General features: G+C 45.9%; 1 protein-coding gene across 1 annotated transcript; it reads right to left on the bottom strand.

Moving 5' to 3' along the window:
- Positions 1–5062: 5062 nt before the first annotated feature.
- On the bottom strand, positions 5063–6640 carry LOC123440534 (aspartic proteinase PCS1-like). The gene has a single exon (XM_045117098.1). The coding sequence runs from the start codon at positions 6508–6510 to the stop codon at positions 5203–5205; it is 1308 nt and encodes a 435-aa protein (XP_044973033.1). The 5' UTR covers positions 6511–6640; the 3' UTR covers positions 5063–5202.
- Between the last annotated feature and the right edge of the window lie 12373 nt (positions 6641–19013).

The raw sequence follows: 19013 nt of genomic DNA, 5'->3' as shown, positions 1-19013 counted from the left end.
GAAACAAATTTATGTCTCCACGAGAAGAAGAAATACAATTTCTTTTTTACTTTATGAGAGGCACAACTATTCCGGCCGTGGAAGCAAACATATGTCTTTGCGAGAAGAAAATTGCACATCCCATCGAGGTAGAAAAATGTGTTTTTTTCTTTTACGAGAGGCACACCTCCAGAAGCAAATATGTGCTTCTCTTGAAAGAAAAACATTTGTTTTTTCTTCAAGACTTAGGGAAAACCGAAAAGAAAAAAAAGAAAATAAAAATCTAAAACAGGAAAAAGCGTTTATAAAAATAAAATGAAAAGCAAAATTTTTAGAAAGTGTCCAGCATTCAACAGGTGGCGGCGTGTTAGGGTTAGGGTTGTGCAAGCGCATCAAACGCGCACCGCCCATGTGCGCTTTGGTTTAGCCCATTGTGGGGTGGGACGCCCAATTCTTTTTAATTTTAATTATTTTCCTTTTGCTTTTTCTGCTTTCTTTTTTAAAACATCTTAATTCAAAAAATAAAATAAAAGTGGGAAGTTGAAAATGTGTATTGTTTTTAAAAAACGGCAAAGATTTCATGAAGTTTCAAATTATATTTTTTCCCACTATCTGAATACTCGACTATATATCTTTCCTTGGGAACGCAACTGCTCCTATCCTTGCACAAAACAAACAACTACGCTTAACAATCAATCAAAGCATGAAATCCGGCCACCGGAAAAAATAGTAAGGACAGTAACTATCTTCTGTCTCCACAAGTTCCATTTTCAAAAGAACTAAAAAACTTACATTCAAATCTAGACTCCAGAGCCCTTCATATAATTTCTTTCTTCTTCATAGGCAGTACCGATTAGTTCTGAATTAAAAAAAATGTTCATGAATAAAAAAATGTTTCGAAATTAATAAAATTTCAGATTATTGTCACCAATATTTCAGAAAATGTTCGCCTTTCTAATAAATATAACAAATTCATAGCACATTCTGAATTTTCGAAAACTGTTCATGAGATTATACATGTTCCTTGATTTTATAAAATGGCGCCCCAGATTTTTTTTCGTTTTTCTGCTTTTGTGAAAAAAAATCATGATTTCAAAAAACAACTGAATTCGAAAAATGATCACAAATTTGGAAAATATTTGTTATTTTGAAAATTACATGTTTTTAACAAATTTAGAAAATAATCCGAGTTTCAAAAAAGTTTTTGAATTTAAAAAATGCTCTCAAATTTCACTATTTTTCACTAATTTCATGACCTTTTCTTGGATTTAAAAATAATTCATAAATTTGGAAAAACTGTTTGTGGTTTTCAGAAAAGATCACAAATTAATAAAATTGTGAATGGAGTTAAAAATGTTTGGAAAAACTGTTTGTGGTTTTCAGAAAAACTGTTTCTTCCCAAATTTCATCACTTGTTCTTGGATTTAAAAATAATTCATAAATTTAGAAATTATGCATGTGTTCCAAGATATATACACGTAGTTCAAAAACTTTTTAATTCGAAAAATCCTTCATGATTTTGAAAAAGTTCTAGGATTTAAAAATGTGTGCGTGTTTTTGAAAGACGTTGATGGATTTGAAAAAAGTTCATGGGTTTGAAAATAGCACACTAATTTGACCAAAAAATCAGAACGAAAAGAAAAGGAAAATAGGAAATCAAATGTAAGTAACAAACAACAAACGAAAAAAAAAAGATTCATGATTGTGTTCGAGGGTGCCGGGAATAGGATTCCGGATGGCTAGCGCTGCTTATGCACACCTCCTCGGGTCGTCCTTCATGGGACACCACCTCCGTCACGCACACGTTGTCGCTCAACACTTGCTCCTTCATCGAACGCTCCTCCCTCAAAGGCTACACATACACGACCACCTCTAGTGTCCACCATTTAACATGTCCCATGTCGGACACTTGTGTTGTGTTCGTCGATGATACACTCGAAGGAGGAGGCTGGATGAATTGCTTGGGTAGGAGGCAGAGGAGACGGCAGGACAAAACAATTTTTGCATTCACAACCAACCTCAAACGCCACACGTCAACAATGACCATTAGTAACAAATCTTTCTCCCCTGCTCTTTCTCTGTTTAAATTTCCGTGTGACGCCATGTGTTTAATTTGTCGTGTAGCAGAAAAACTAATAGAAGAAGGCACTCAAATTTAGCATCCACTTTGTTTTCGTAGGTCATTCCAGGAGCTTGCACTTTTGTCACCACACATTCACACGTGTGCTAATCACTCTTGATTTTGTAGGCCTCGCTTGGAATTGTGGGATCATACTATTGCATCAAGTGAGTATTCAAACGACAAAGTCCGTGTTAGTATTTGAAAAACATACATTTTAGTAGTTATAAGATTTGGTTGAACTTACTTATATTGTACTTTCATTTTTGCTAAATAATCGCCTTGACTAACTACTAATAACATACAGTACTTTTTAGTAGTTATATTTTTCTAAATTATTTTAAGCTTCTCGACGCTTTTCATTTAGTAGGAAACATTTTTATTGACAACAAGGCACTTAAAAATGTTGGCTTAGTATCTTAGAAATGATCATAAGGATAAAATCTAGGCATCTGTCATTTTTGATTGTGCATTTGTGCTAAACCGAAAATGACTGTTTCTAGACTGAACGAGTATAGGTCGTAGCCTTCCCGTGTATCTTTTGAAGGGGCTGTGGTTTGGGACTTAGAGCAAGTCTAGTAGAACCATCAAATCCTTAAAAATAACCGATTTTTTACAGTTTTCGTCGACAAAACGACGTAGACTAGAACCCTTAAACCCGTAAAAAAAATAAAGGTCGAACCTGCAAACCGAATCCCAGCGTGTAGAAGTGAGGGTTGGGAGGAAAAACCCAATCCCAACACGCACTCCTGTTCCTCTCCAGCGCGGGAGGGAAAACCGCCCGCCCCCAGCTCCTCCCGCCGCCATGGATCCCCCGGCCGCCGCCTCGCCCCCGCCCGCCGCCGCGCCAGCCGCCCCGCCCGCCCAGGCCACCGCTGCGCACGCCCCGCCCGCCCCCGCGCCAGCCCCGCCCGCCCCCGCACGCCCCCACCACCGTGGCTGACGTGGTGGCGGCGACCCACGTCGGGGCCAAGCGGCGGCGGGCGGGCCTCGCACCGCCTCCTCCCGCCCCGGCCGCTGCCGCGCCCGCCCCGGCCACCGTCCAGCCCGCCCCCGCGAAGAAGAGTCGGCCGAAGGTCTCCTCGCGTGGGCCGCGAGGGGCTTCCTCGAAGGCCGCCAGCGCATCCCCGAAGCGGAAGAAGGTCACGGCGCGGAAGAAGCCCGCGCCCCCGGTCATCGCCGTCGCCGAACCTCCTCCCGCCGCGCACGAGGTGTTCGAGGAAATGGCAAACCCAACCTTGTTCATGGACCTCCTTCAAGACGCGGAGGTGGACCTCGGGGCTCCGCCTCTAGAACCCTTTGGTGAGGAGGTTGGAGAAGATGAGGAGGATGAAGGGGATGACGAGGAGGAGGTGGCCGAGATAGGGGAGGAGGCATTCACCGCCGCTTCCCGCCCACACGCGCGGTCGACAAACTACACCGAAGCGGAAGATATCCTCTTGGTTCGTTCTTGGGCATCTGTGGGGATGGATGCAACCACCTGCACCGATCAAACCGGTAAAAGGTATTGGCATAGGATCGAGGACAACTATTGCGTGGATGACTCCAATGGAGGTGCTTGATGGACGTGCAAGTGGTCTAGGAAATGGCGCCAAGTGCAACTTTTTGGTGATGGTGCCGATGAGAGGGAGAAGATGATGATTGTGTGATGTAAAAACTATTAAACCATGCATCGATGATCTTTATTTCCGTGTTTGTTTGAAGGTTTATTATGTTTGTCTTGTGAAAATTATGCAATGCCAAATGACAATTTTAAGGTTTGGGGTTGGGGCAAAGACTAGAACCCTCAAACCCAACTCTTATAACGGAATATTCCGTTATAAGGATAGGGTTTGAGGGTTCTAGTCTTTGCCCCTGTTTTTCAACCCTTAAAAATATCAAAAATGTGCAATTCTCAACCGTTAAAACTGGTTTTTGTTTTAAGTGTTTGAGGGTTCTACTAGACATGCTCTTACCTTAGTCAAATATTAGGGTTCACATCACATACACACATAAAAGTATGGCAAGATATTTTTAGACTTGCCAACTTATGACTCTCATTCTGAAAACTAACTTTACACATAAAATATGGCATTACTAGGTGTAGAACCGAACAGGCTTCAAATCTTTTCCATATAGTATCACAACCATTAACTGGTCCGATTCAGACGATCTCCTCCTTTGCCCAATGGGTACGTACAATGTTCGAAACTTACAGTTTACTGCTCGCATTTTCCAAACAACACGCCATCCTTTGCCTATAGGCCCGACATGGCCGCGGTCACATCACATTGCATGGCACGTTGTTCTAAACTTACACCTCACTGCTGCCTGTACTACTTTTCCTTGCTAGAATATCACACGGAGCGACACAAAGCACCCTGTTTTGTGACGCTCGATGCAGCTTTGCGCATTTTGTCAAATCAAAATTCAAAGGAGACGATTGATGTAGTCGTAAACAAACCTATCTACTCCGTTCAATTTAAAATATAAGACCTTTTAGAAATTTTATTAAAAAGCTACGTACGAAATAAAATAAGTGAATCTACACTCTAGAATATGTCTATGTACATGTCTATGTAGTTTATAATGCAATCTCTAAGAAGTCTTATAGTATTTTGGAACGGAGGGCGAGTGAAACTTTCTTGTGGAGGTAGCTGTATTATCATAATCGTCGCGACAAACCCGTGTCGGTCCCCTTCTTTATCACCGGTGTCGGCAGGCAGCTCTCCTGAACATTCTGCCTCTGTTCCGCCATGACTGCGAGGTGCTCGCCACTATTCCGTTTTCCCTGGCCGAAAGCGTCTCCAGGTGGCACCACCGTCACGTGCCTTTCGGAGAGGACGAAGCAGTCCCTCAAGCTGCCGTCACTGATGATGCTTCGTGTCCGTGTCTCCAGCCCAGCATGCGCGGCTGATGCCTTGCATGACCCGACGTGCACGTTCCATGTCCAGCAGACAGCAGTATTTAGCAGACGGCGACTCGTTGGATCAGATTATTGGCGATGTTGATAGGTTCATTGCCGTATTTACATGCAAACCTGTCAGCCCGATCAGTCTAAGAAGGAAAAAGGATTGATGTAGCAGCACTAACTAATTTACACTGGACGGTTAAGCCAAATCTCGTCAGAGCATGAGGCCTAGGCGCTGGCTGGCCACGTCGCAGCGGACGGGCGCGAGCCCGACGCGGCCGCGCTCCAGGTCGTACTCCACCCACACGTTCATCTGGTGGTGGTGCCCGATCACGTACGCCATGATGGGCACCATGTCCGCGTTTCCGAACGTCAGGCACCACACGCCGTCGCCGCCGCGCCGCTCCCCGGGGACCTTGTACAGCAGCCTGTCCCCCGCCACCGCCATCTCCGCGCCGTTGAACAGCAGCGTCACGCCCGGCAGCCTCGCCGTCGGCGGAGAGCGCCCCTGCGGCACGCGGAAGCAGGTGTCGAACGCTTCCTGGAACGCGAAGCTGGGGTCGTCCAGCGCGGGCAGGAGGGGCCTGGCCTGTCGCGTGAACTCGGCTTTCAGTGCCGAGTAGGCGTCCCCGAGCAGGAAGGTGAACTGCGTGCCGGAGTCCACCATGGTCTGCCCGGCTCCGGTGTGGTCCGGCGCGAGCACCGAGGCCGGGATGGGCAGGTGCTTGCCGCCGACGCGGATGCCCAGGAGCTGGACGGAGTAGGCGACGCGGTCGAAGTAGGGGAGCGGCAGGGCCGGCTGGTACATGGGCGTGTAGTTGAGCGGCAGGAAGGTGGGCAGGTCGCTGTGGCCGAGGAGCAGCACGCCGGCGTCGTCGCGGTCGGAGATGCAGTAGGAGAAGCGTCGGGTGCTGGCCTGCGAGACGAAGGAGAGGGCACCCCTGTTCATGCCCAGCAGCCCGGCGCTCGCCACGCCGTCCGGGGATGAGTCGAACGCGGAGGACATGCAGCCGAACGCCGCGCGCAGCGGCGGCCCGCTGCCGACGGCGAAGACGTCGGTCGCGAGCGCGCCGTCGGAGGAGGACCCGTCCGCGTAGGAGAGTGACACGCTGCACCTGCTTGACGCCCCGTCGCAGGCCGGCGGTGATGGCAGGTCACGGGAGCGGCACTGCGCGGAGGCGCAGGGAACGGCGGCGAAGGTGGACGATGCCCTCGGACGAAAGGACATCGCGCTGAACTTGTTCCTGGCGCCGGCCGGCGCGCAGAGCAGCCAGGACAGCTCGCTGCCGGTGTCGAGCACCATGGTGACGTTCTGCGGCGGCGTGCCGACGGCGAGCGAGACGGTGAGGCTGACGTTGTGGTGGAACCGTAGCTTGCTGGGCTGCCGCGGCAGCGCCCTGGCGGGCATCTGGCGCGCCCGCAGCGCGAAAAGCAGTGGCTTTGCGCCTGCCGTCGCCGCCTCGGACGGCCATGGCGCGGCAAGCAGGACGAGGCATACGAAAACGAGCAGCGGGGGAGGCATGGGGGTGGTTGGGATGGGAGCAGGCGGACCTACGCGTGCATGTGGATGCGGGGAGATGGGCGCGTGTGTTGGATTTCAGTGGATTTTATGGGGTGGCGACGCGAGCGCGCAGTGGCGAGTGGAGTGGAGTGGAGAGTGGTGGTGACGACTGACGGAAGGAAGGGGTCACTGTCGCAGGGAAGCAGCCGGGGTTCTTTGCACCTGTCGTCTTCTATCTTTGGAACCACGGAGCGCCAGCTGGCTGGTGAGAGATATTTTAAGTCGGAGTACGCGCCAGTAGGAGTAGAACTGAGGTTTTACTGCGGCAGTAATGCTTGAAGTACTAGCACAGTATCCACGGTTTGAAAAACTTTTCGTGGGAGTTCATGCGGTCGGATTCTCCAGACCAGTAGACCTCCTCTATGTTAAGTCAAAAATTAACGCCCGTTTTATACGGTGTTTGTTCTAGTCCTATAGACTAAAGTAAAAAAATCTCTTCAGGAGAGTCTTTTTCTAGTCCTTAAGAAAAAGTCTCTTTCGTTTGATTACATAGGGACTAAAAGGGACTTTTTTAGTCTAGTCCCAGTGAAACAAACAGGGCCTTAATCAGGATATTTTCAGCTACCCCATTCGTCCATGAAAAAGTGTACATTTAGCTTTAAAATTTGTTCATAAAAAGTGTACTAGTACATCTGTCTTTTCAGTGCATTATAAAGTAAAGAAAAAATGTTTCTCTCTTATCACACAGTAATCAAGAGCAATAACATTTGACACATGATCTCCGTACTTTCTACATGCGCTTAGCTCATTGGGTGTGGAGTAATTAAAGATGAGAGAGATGATGGCTTGCATCTTTCCAATGCAGTTTTGTACTTCACTCTATAATGTGTCTTCAAATTTCTATATGCACACTTATTCGCGGACGGAGGGAGTATGTTCGGTAAGGGTATACTTCGTTCATTTTTATTTACTTTGCATATTAGGTTTATCAAAAGTCAAACATGATATATTTTTAACAAGTTTGTACAAGAATATATTAACACATTAAACATCAAATCAATTCCATTAAATTCATCATTGCACATATTTTTTCACATCATATAAATATATTACTATAAATATTCATATTTTTTCATAAATTTGATCAAACTTTATAGAATTTGTCTCGAGTGAAACTTAGTATGTAGAGTAAATAAAAACGGAAGAAATATTACTATTCAAAACATCCTTCAAATAAAAATTCAATGATACTTAGAATATATAAATTATATTTTTAGTTGAACCAGGTGGTCAATATTTAACTCGAATTACACAGACCCTATACGGGACCAGCGCGAATGACTTGGTAGTTAGAGAGAGAGAGCTCCTTTTAACTTCCTCCCCATTGCGAAATTATAATGCACATAATATTTTTCAAAAGTCAAACCTTATAGCTTTGACGGAGTATATAGAAAACCTTATCAACATTTACAATCAAATCAATAGCACTATATTCACCCTGGAAACATTTTTATATGGTATATGTTCGATACCACAAATGTTCATAATTTTTCTATAACCTTTGTCAAAATTGATTCTAATTCGACAAGGAGTGAGTAATAAATAACCTTGTAGCAAGCTTCTTAGTTGTCATGGCACCAGGTTTCTTATTCAAAATTGCTACAAAGCTCAATCTAAAGGAGGGGCTTATTCTATAAAATTGCGTGTATATTATGTGTTTTATGGGCATCTTCAATAGTTGTGTGGTATTGGTTGTTCATAACTTTCACCGCGTAGGACATGTTATAATGTGAAGAGAATAAATGGGAGACACATAGTGCGTGTGTGTGTGTGAGAGAGAGAGTGGTATAACTTGGACCAACAAGCTTTGCACAAGCTTGAGTGTAAGATGCTTTAGACCACTAAAGTGGCGATCTAAGATGTCTTTTATTTGTTTACACAGGGAGTACCTTATTTTCTATTCAGAAACTTTGATACACTATATAAAATGGTCGTATTATAACACGTTGGTTGATGATATAGCCAATTTATCTGCATTTTCTTATGCAAACTTTGCCTTTGGAGATGCTCTGAGAGAGAACACTTGAGTTGTTTGTTCGTGAATAAGATGAAGACATGGTAGACATAGGGACTCGAATATAGAGAACATGCATGTTTTGTGAATAATTCTTTTTCTACTATGCATGACAAAAATTATCCTTTTGGCTCTCAAATTGAGTGTGGAGTTTTAAATCTATTTTTTTAGACAATTTAATCTTATTAATTGATTAGATGTCATACATTAGATCTCGAAGAGGCCGATATCAACATGAACAACCGATACCATTGATAAAACTATTACATAAAAATCGTTGGACGAAATGCAAGGTGGGATGTCGAGTTGTCGCTTTGTCATGTATAGTTGTTGAAGAAAAACAAAAATGAAGCATTTACCCAAATAAAGTAGAAATCACCACCACCGAGATATGTACAAGCGTGGGATACAAACTACCGGATCAATAGTCGACATTCCATGAGACCAAAACACCATAGGCTCCTTGATGTCGGTTGCAACGTCCACGCCAACCACACTAGGATGGGGTAGATCAGTGGGACTCGTATTCCACCCTGCCTCTACCTCGAGATGTTGCTAACACACGTAATCTAACATAGAAGGAACCAAAATAGCACTTCAATATGATGATTCGTAGCCCCCTGCATTTTTATGCTAAACTAGCTGATTTTTGTGAGGGGAATAGATGTCCAAGGTCATTAGCGGCTAGTGGTTTTCTTCCACATGCATTCTATATTTCACCTTCATATACTCGTATTTTACATTGTTATTGAGTAATTCTGCATAGGACCGGCTTAACTAGCGAATGTTAGTTAGGGAGAATGGCAAATGAAATGTTCTCCATGGCTATTTGTGTTGGGCGTGGATGCCAATTGCTTTAGTAGTGCATGACAAAATCTGCCGAGTTCATTTTTTGCTAGCAATTTTCATGCTTACTGGAGGAATTTGCCATCATGGGCGTGCCCTCCTAGGGAATGACACAATAACACTCCCGTGTACCAAATTATTTTCATATATTTATGATAGTTTGTTTGTGCTTGGTTGTTTGAATCACACTATATGTTTTAATAAGATCTCAATGCAATGTATATTTGGTCTAATGATTGAAAAACTCACCACGAACAACCAAGCATGTTATGTGATTGCACATCTAGCTCTCAATTGTAGTCGTGTTTATGGGCCTTATCTGGAATTCCACTTGTTCCCATCCCATTGAAAATTTAGTGGCTCTTTAGTGCTCCCTTCATTTTTCCGTAAGGTGTATTGTTTCTTCGAAAAGCCAATCTTTTTTTATCTTTGATCAAGTTTATCGAAGAAGAAAACTATCAGTATCTGAAATACTAAATAAATAAAATATGCAAATATTTTTTATGATGATCTATGATACTAATTTTATTTTATTTCACAAACTTGCTAAAAATAGGGAAAACAAGTTTTAGAAAACCTAATGCAACATACCAAGATGAACAGAGGAGGTAAAATTTAAGTTGGACCCGGAAAGAGAAGCATCCACAAAAGTGTCCTTCCCAGCTCGAGCTCATGTGAGCTCAATATGAATAGTAAAATCGGAGGAAAAAAGAAAAATAATTTAAAAAGTATGATTCTTTGTGGCTACCTTAAAAATGTTTTCAATGTGTGCAAATTTTCATCATGGAATAACATTTACGTGGAAGTAGTGGCAAAAAGGAGAAATTAACACTTGAGAATGCTTTTGAAAATAATGTTTTTGAGCATCATTTTGTGCTACAACTTCCATGAATGTCATTTTATTATGAAACCTGCACACGATTGAATGCATTTTTTAATGTTTGACAAAAAAAATTGGATTTTACTATTCACTCAAACTAATATGAGCTCAACTTCAGTTGATCCGCGTCCATGGGTCCCCTAATAGCCTACCATGTTTCCGAACCTGGCTCGGACTGAGTCAAACTTGCAAAACAGAGTCCAGCTTTGGTCAGGCAGAAAACATCACGCCAATCGCCAGCGTGGCTGATTCAGGATCGGACTGCAGGGCTGGACCATACAGGCTGGTTAGCCGCGTACGCGTGCACTGGGCTCGGCGTTGCGTCTGCGGTTGCCTGGACGAGCTCCAGTGCACGCGTGGGAGGCAGTCCATGCGAGTGTAGAATGGAGTCCGGCGTGGTACAGACGCTCATGCGGCCTGTGTTGGCATCTCCGGGTCGCCGTTGTATTCTCCCCCTTTTTTTGACGACGAGTGGAGGTTGATTTTCTCCTTTCCTTCGTCTTTGCTCCCAATCTCCCATGGTCATTGATGTTGCGTACCTTTTGCATATAAATTTTTATCTCGATGCAACAATTGTAATAGCGGATCAGTTGTTGTGGGTCGATCATATCTTCTCGTCCATGTGTCGGTGTAGATGACCGATAATTTTTTTAGTTCTGTCCAAAGTTGATCGATGCTCGCTCTTCCTCATCCGATTAATTGTGAACTTCTCGATCCGTGAAAAACTTACTCCAAGAACAACACCACCGTGCGTGGCCCCACGGTTGACGTCAACTGTCGTGGTTTTGTCACGACAAATGTCCTCGCAAAAGAACTTAGGGGTGAGGCCATCGCAACTATGTGACGGTTTAAGAGGAGCTGGTGAGAATTGAGAAACGCGGGTTTATCCAGGTTCAACCCTTCCGATAGAGGTAAAAGCCTACATCCTCCTTGTGCTTCATTGATGAAGATCTCGATTACAAGAGTGCGGAATCGCTATCTCTAATCTCGAGGATTTTTAATCTATCTATCCCTAATGACTTGTCTGGTCTCGACTTATCCTCCCCTCTTGGGGTGCCCCCCTCCTTATATAGGTTCGGAAACATAGTAGGACTTGGACTAGCTTCTTTTGAATTCTGATCCGGGTCTCGCTTCCCTGGGAGGGAATCTTTCCTCTTCTTGGGCCTTCTCTTGAGCCGCCCTTCACGCCTTTCCATGAGACCCCTCAATACCGGCTTGCACGGTGGGCCTTGGGCCTTGTCGTCCAGGTCGGTCCGGCGAGCCGGGTGACCTATGAGCTGCCCGGTGATGTTCCGAGACATACCTCCTGGCCGGGTCATACCTCCTGGCCGGGTCAAAATGTGGGGTATATCCCCGACACCTATCATATGAATCTTGATTTCTAACCTCCCCAAGCTGCTTTCCATCCAATCAATCTCTTCTATCAAGCCAAATCTGTGAGAGAGTGAACAAGGAGTTCATCATCCATATCACATCTATTACCTTTCCAAGAGTGGTGCGTCCTAGATTGGTTAGGTGTCGCTTGGAAGCCTCTGGCTTCATGTGGAGTTAAATGAAGAAGTTTGTAAGGGCGAGGAGATCACCTACTTTATGAAGATCTATCCTCAATAAGGATAGTCCTTCGTGGACGTAAGCCATGATAGAATAGACAAGATTGCTTCTTCGTGAACCCCTTGTGGATGGAACCCTCAATGGACTCTCACAATTGTTATCCTCCGTGAAACCCCTTGTGGATGAAGCCTCAATGGACTCTCGCAACTGTTATCCTCCATGAAACCATAAGATCACCTGTCGGTGAAATAATGAACCGATCACCTAAATGGAATCATAAGATCGATGCGCATCTTTTTCGTGTAGAGATTATTTTGAATTGAAGCATTATTGTGTAGATCGAAAGGGAGGAGGAAGAAGATGATTAGGGAGGAGCTTCCCTCCACCCATCTCTCGTGCAATAAGGCCTCACCTCAACCTGACTCGCTGAAAACTATCAATTTAAATATTTTCAGCAGGTCCGATTAAAAGGTGCTTTAAGATACGTGCAACGTGGACCAAACAGCAAACGTAAGTAAGCGAACAGTCTATAGGGTCTGGTTAACCTATCTGCTGGCTCTCAAACTCGCCCTTGGTGCATTCACTACAATCACATCAACCATCCGGATCAAGCCGAGTAGAGGAAAATGGATCTCAACCTTCACGCGTCGTGAGTTTACAGCATACCACATACTAGTACCAAACAAGGCCTCACGCGTCGTGAGTTTCCAGCGTACGTACGTGCACCGAAAGCTGCTGTGAATGCGACGCCCGCTGCCGTCCGTTCCAAGAGCAATCCAATCGAGGTGACAACGCATTGAAGCTACGTATAACTAAAGTTAGTAGTAGTACTGCAATACATAAAGGCCCATCCATTCAAGCCCCCCCTCGTTTCGGTTCAGAGCATTCATGGGCAAGAAGCGGAGCTCCCTTTCCGTCTTCTCGCCGGCCGGCGCTGCCCCTGCACGGCATGGTCGGTGAACGGCACGCCGGCCACGCGGTAGCGACCCTCGCGCCGTCCTGGCCGGTTACAACTGGTTAGCTAGGTTTGCTTGGTTGGTGACGGTGGTCATGGTACGAGTACGACGCTTGGCGGATTAACTTGACACGTACCGGTCGCTGCCTTTCATCCTTGCAGAACACTCCAAGCTATGCCGTCAGGGGGCTCTCGTACGCCATTAGTGCATGCACAGCATGCCATCAACTTTCCATTATTCCAGCTAGTGGAGTAGGAGTACTACTAGCAGCAGTGATATACCGTATGTTATTGCACCGGCGCGTTGTGGTGTGAGCGCGGGGGAGATATTCAAAGTTCGAACCGAGTGCTGGTGGGGTGGAGAGAGTACAGATGGGGTGCGGTCTGCGGGGCACCTCGACCTCGAAGGCTTGCTCTGCTGTCCCGGTGTCCCCCACTACATGGCTCTTTGGCTCTGGCTTTGGCTTTGGCCACCGTGAACAAGCATGCGTGCGTGGGTACGTGCGGCGGGGCAAACCGTGCATGGTTACAAGCACGAACGGCCTCGGACAAAACGTGTGCCGCCACACGAGGGAAACGCCGCTGTCAAGGGGGGGACAGCGTGCACGAACAACCTCGTCAGCCTCCCCCGTTGCAGGGCAACACTCGATTGTGGTTTTGTCAGCCACAGGCCCGTAGCCACTTGATGCGGTATGCTCGTCTCGTCTCGTCTCGTCTGTGTAGCTGGAAAACAGCAAGGCGCGGCAAAGGAAGCGATGTGCGTCAGCTGCTTTCCTCGGACACGTTTGGCCTGCGGCGCAGAAGCGCATCTGCATCATGTTTGCTTTCGTCTCCCTAGAGAATAAAGCTGCCGAAACCAATCATCTTGATCAAGGATACGTCTCCTTGACAAGTAGGAGTACTAGAGAACCACGTTGCTCGCCAGGTTGGTTCTGAGACTAAGCTTGTTTGTTTACAAGGACTAAACTAAAAAAAATTGTTTTTAAGTCCCTATGTAATCAAATAGAAGCGACTTTTCTTAAAAGACTAGAAAAAAGACTTTACCGGAGGGTCTTTTTTCTTTAGTCCGTGAGACTAAAAAAAATCTAGTCCCTCGAAACCAAACACGGTGTAAGTACTCTCGTCCCGGCAGCCCCGCCATACGCTGTTCACAGCATATCCAGCAGTTCGGCTTACCAGCGACTTGAAATAGCCCCGTGTGGGGATGCGTCCACACAAAAATTGGCGTGGGGGCTCGGGTTCCTGGCCGTCCCAAGGTCGTCTGTCAACCGATTTTTTAAAATCAAACTCGGTCTAAATTCGACCAAAAAGACATAATTTTGAAGAAAATTCAGTGTTTTCATTGATATTTATAAAAAATTGAACTAAACACTACTATGTCGTCGCTGCCCGTCGTCGCCCCTTTCTACATGCAGAGAAGCTTGTAAAAGTTGGTTGTAATCGTCGTCGTCGTCGTCGCCGCCTTCTACGTGCACAGAAACTTGTAAAAGTTGGTTGTAATCGTCGCCGTCGTCGCCCCCTTCTATATGCAGAGAAGCTTGTAAAAGTTGGTTGTAATCGTCGCCGTCGTCGTCGCCCCCTTCTATATGCAGAGAAGCTTGTAAAAGTTGGTTGTAATCGTCGCCGTCGTCGTCGCCTTCTACATGCAGAGAAGCTTGTAAAAGTTGGTTGTAATCGTCGTTGTCGTCGCCGCCTTCTACATGCAGAGAAGCTTGTAAAAGTTGGTTGTAGTCGTCGCCGTCGTCGCCGCCTTCTACATGCAGAGAAGCTTGTAAAAGTTGGTTGTAATCGCCGCCGTCGTCGCCCAACACTCCACCGCCGTCCTTGTTGCACCCCTGCCCTGGGTCGCCCTGGCGGACGGGGTTGGACGGCCCGGCCGACTCCTCGTCGAGGATAACGATGCCGCCCTCCTCGCGGCCGCGGCGTCGAGCGGCGATCTCCTCAAGGGCGCGGCGCTGGCGCTCCATCTCCTCCCGGACATACTCGTCTCACACCCATTTGAGGGTGCTCCTGCTTGACGAGGAGGAGGAGCCTCCCTCGTTGATGACGATGCCGTTGTTGTGCGTGCGCCGCCCGAGCGGGGTCTCGAGCGGCTCCGACTTGACGGGGAGGAGCGCCGGTGACCCGAAGGAGTGGGAGCGGGAGCCAGACGATGAGGAAGACGTGGTCTCCATGGGCTTCGGCGTCCAAGAACTGTCGCGACGGCGGGTGAAGGAGAGGGGTGGGTATTCGAAATGCGGCAGGTTGCCGCCCTCGATGTGCTCGACGACGACCTCCAACGTGCGGTCGGGGACACCCCACCATTGGCGCCGCCCCTCGGAGTTGAAACGACCGCAGGGATCGACACCGTTGTTGGCGGCAAGATGGTCGGCGTGGCGGCGTTCGAATTATGCCATCCACAGCGTGTTGGTGTCGGGGGCGTGCCTCGGCAAGTTCCGCAAAGTCTTCGACAACAACGACCGGATGCACGCGATCTTCGTGCGCCGATCAGCTCCAAATGGCGGCGGTGGCACCGGGACCCCACCGACGCTCAGCCTCCACGAGCTCGGCACCCGCATGTCGAGTGGCGTCGGGTAGTCCGCCTCGTAGAGGAGGCGGGCTTCGGACTCGTGCATGTGGCGGCGACCGAAGCCGTTGGCCGCCGCTCCGTCGCGTGGGTAGCGCTCGGCCATTGGTGGAGAGAGAGAGAGAGAGAGAGAGAGAGAGAGAGAGAGAGAGAGAGAGAGAGAGAGAGAGAGAGAGAGGAGGCGTCGGTGACGAAAGAGGGCAAAAAGAGGAGAGGGCGTCGGCGGCGAGAGGTGTGCGGTCATCGGTGAGGGAGGGGCGACTTATATAGCCGCGGACGGACGACGAACGGACGACAGAAGTGTGAACGCATGGCGGAAGCGGACGGGACGTGCGTCGTCGCACCTTTACTGCGCCGCCCGTAAGGAATCAATGAATAGTTGACCGATGGTGCAGCCTTCGCATTGATTTTCGTGAGAAACGAGACGATGAGGACGACGAACGTGCCTACTCGTTGTCTCGACGGGTTCACACACGTTTCGCGTCAAAATCGTTTCCCTGGCGTTCCCGCGTGGTGGGTTCGGCTTAGAACCGTCGGGATCAAATTCAATCCTAACAAATGAAAAACAGACTTTTAAAGGCGCGATTGGGATATTTTTTTAATGACCATGACAAGGAAAAGCTTTTGAAGAGGTATTGGAGGCACGGATGGAGATGCTCTTAGCTCAGTGGTCATCGGTGGATGTACGCAGGCAACAGTTTGCAGCATGGTTTCCTAAAGAAAAAAACAGTTTGCAGCACGGATCGCATCAAATGAGGCACGTACAACGACTATAAACTGCTAATTTGACATGTTTTTTTTTCTTTCATTCCACGCGTCTCTTACACGTCGCACCGTCCCCATCCTCAGGGTCGGTCGAAGTGTTGAAGACGTCAGATGCCACCGGCCGCGGCCAGACAAGAGTCCCCTGCAACCCCACTGAAGTGAAGACACATGGATCGTTTTCCTGCAAACCAGACCCCAAAAAACGCAACCACCTGATCCACGAGCATCGCGGAAATCAATGAAGATGAACCACCAACACAGTGAGGCCGGCCGGGTGGATCTTGCCCACACGCACGCGATCCAATCCATGCGCTGTTCGATCAGGATTAATCTCAAAGGTTTCTCATCTCAGGCTTGGGTTGGGGTAGGTAGGCAGAGTAGTGGCGCTGCTCGTGATGCTAGTGATAGGGCCCATATCCATGGACCTCCCGAACCTACTGCGTACGTACTGTAGGAGTACATCAGATCAGAGGACGAGGATGGGTGCGCCGTGCAGCTCGGAGGATCTCGTCCAATTATTGAGCGTTGGTTGCATGTACTGTCAAGGCGGCCGCGTCCATCTTCGGCCTGTGCGCGCGGGGCACGGATCGGAGCGGGGCTGAGAAAGATCGGCCGGTTTGCCGTCAGCTGTCCGCTGTGGACCTTCCGCCGTTATGATGGCGCGCCGCAGCCGGAACGGCAATGATCTACTCCCACCATGATGGTTTGGGCAGCAGCCACTAGCAGCAGGGGAGGGGAGGCATCCGACAAATCATGGACGATACTCTAACTCGGTTAGAGGTTAGAGTTATATTCTAACTCTAGACTAACCCTGAACTAACTCTAACCAAAGAGGTGTTTGGATGGAAGGGTTAGATTGTCAATAAATGCATTTTTTTTAATTATTTGGCTCATTTATCTAGGATTTTGTGTGGTGGAGAGAGAGAAAAGTAATTTTTCTTGGGCCCCACCTAACTCTAACCCAAAAAAACACCTCTTGAATGGGTTAGATTTTTTGGGTGGGTTAGATGCATCTAACCAACTCTAGCCCATCCTGTTTGGATTTTTGAGGGTTAGATGAGTTCAATCTAACGAACTCTAACTTTGACCCTAGGACCCAAACAGGGCCATGGGCGGCCCATGCTGGTTGTGCAAGTCAAGGGAAAGTCGCTCTTCTTAATCCCCGGCTACTTTTTGGCGTCTCCTTTGTTTTTGAGCAACTTCTTTTTTGGCGTCTTCTATTTTGGCGTATATAGCAACCTAACGCATACACCCTACAGCGTACAATTCACTTTCGCGGAGGTTCATTTCGGATTCCATCCTCACCGGTTTTGGAAAACTGTTCTTTCTACCTCTAAAGAAAAAGGAAAACGCTTGGCTTCAACTCGCGGACGCTCGCGTGCGATCCACTGGCTCGTTCATGCGACACGTGTCCTGTTACAGCGGTTCTTCGTTAACATAGTTTCTGCAACGATCTCCCTGTCGCAAAAAAATGTAACAAGACCTATGTTGTAGAAAACTAAATTGTAACAAAACATTTGTTTTGAAAAAAGTTGTAACACGACCTCTGTTATAAATAAAATTAATAATACATGCGTTGCAAAAAAAAACTTTAACTTATGTTGCAATAATACTGTAACATGACACGTGTTGTAGATATTTTCTGCAACACAATCTTTGTTGCAATTTATAAACAACAGTCGATCGTTTAATCCACCTGATTTGATGACAAACCCATAACACCGCCAAAAGAAAAAGTGGAAAACTGGTATTAGGGAGTCTTTTTTGTTATTTTTCTTTCCTTTTCATCGTTCCTTTACGTTACTTTTTATTTATGTTATTTTTTCATTTATTTCACTTTTTCCTTCCTTTCTTCCTTTTCCTTTGTGAACATATTTCCTCAAAGCGTCAAAATTTTTAAAAAATTATAAACATTTATCTAATTTGTGATCATTTTTTAGATTGTGAACATTTTCAAATTCATGATCTTTTTTACAAATTCATGAACACATTTCGAATTGACAATCATTTTGTAAGCCATGAATATTTGTTTTGAATTGGCAAACATTTTTTGAATCAATGAACATTTTTTGGAAATTGGGGTAACTCTTTCTAATTTACGTGGTTTTTTACTTTGCCAAAGATGTTTTATATGCATGAACATTTTTTCAATTCATGAACTTTTTTGTGACTTGTGAATATTTTTCAATTTTATGACTTTTAAAAATATCATGAACAAATTTTGAATACTTGAACATTTTTTCAAGTTTATAACATAATTAAATACCCAAACATTTCGTTAAAATCATGAACATTTAATTAAAAATCACAACCATATTTGTTTAATATGCAAACCTTTTTTTTAAATCTCAACATTATTTGAAAAGTGTCGCGTGGGACAAAGGCAAGCTCCGCGTCGCCGGAGCTCTAAATGGGCTACCCCAGCTGCCTGGGACATTTACAGCTGCATTTTCCTATTTTATACGTTTTCGTTTTCTGTTTATTTATTTATTTTTTGCTTGTGTTTATATTTTAAAAAGTATAAATATATACATATAAATCTCTAAAAATAATTTAGAAGTGTCGACCGAGCATTTTGAAATTGTTAAATGTGCTTAGACAAAAAGGTTTAGGACTTATAGAAAACATTTACTAAAAATTGTCCATGTATTCAAAAAAATGGCCATCCAGCACTTGAAAAATCTTTGAACAAGTATTTGAAAAAAAAGTATTTTAAAAACGCCAAATCCGTATAGCAATAATGTTGACCATGTAATAAAAAATGATGATTCTTCTATCATCTATACAAAAAATGTTAATCAAGCGTTTTCAGAAAAAGTTGGAGAATTTTTCGAAAAATGTGAATCACGCATTTCGAAATTGTTAAATATGTATAGGAAAAAAGGTT

Source organism: Hordeum vulgare, chromosome 3H (genome assembly GCF_904849725.1).
Source record: "Hordeum vulgare subsp. vulgare chromosome 3H, MorexV3_pseudomolecules_assembly, whole genome shotgun sequence".
Classification (NCBI taxonomy): domain Eukaryota; kingdom Viridiplantae; phylum Streptophyta; class Magnoliopsida; order Poales; family Poaceae; genus Hordeum; species Hordeum vulgare.
The sequence above is the reverse complement of the archived record's forward strand: the minus strand, read 5'-3'. Positions and strand labels throughout refer to the sequence as shown.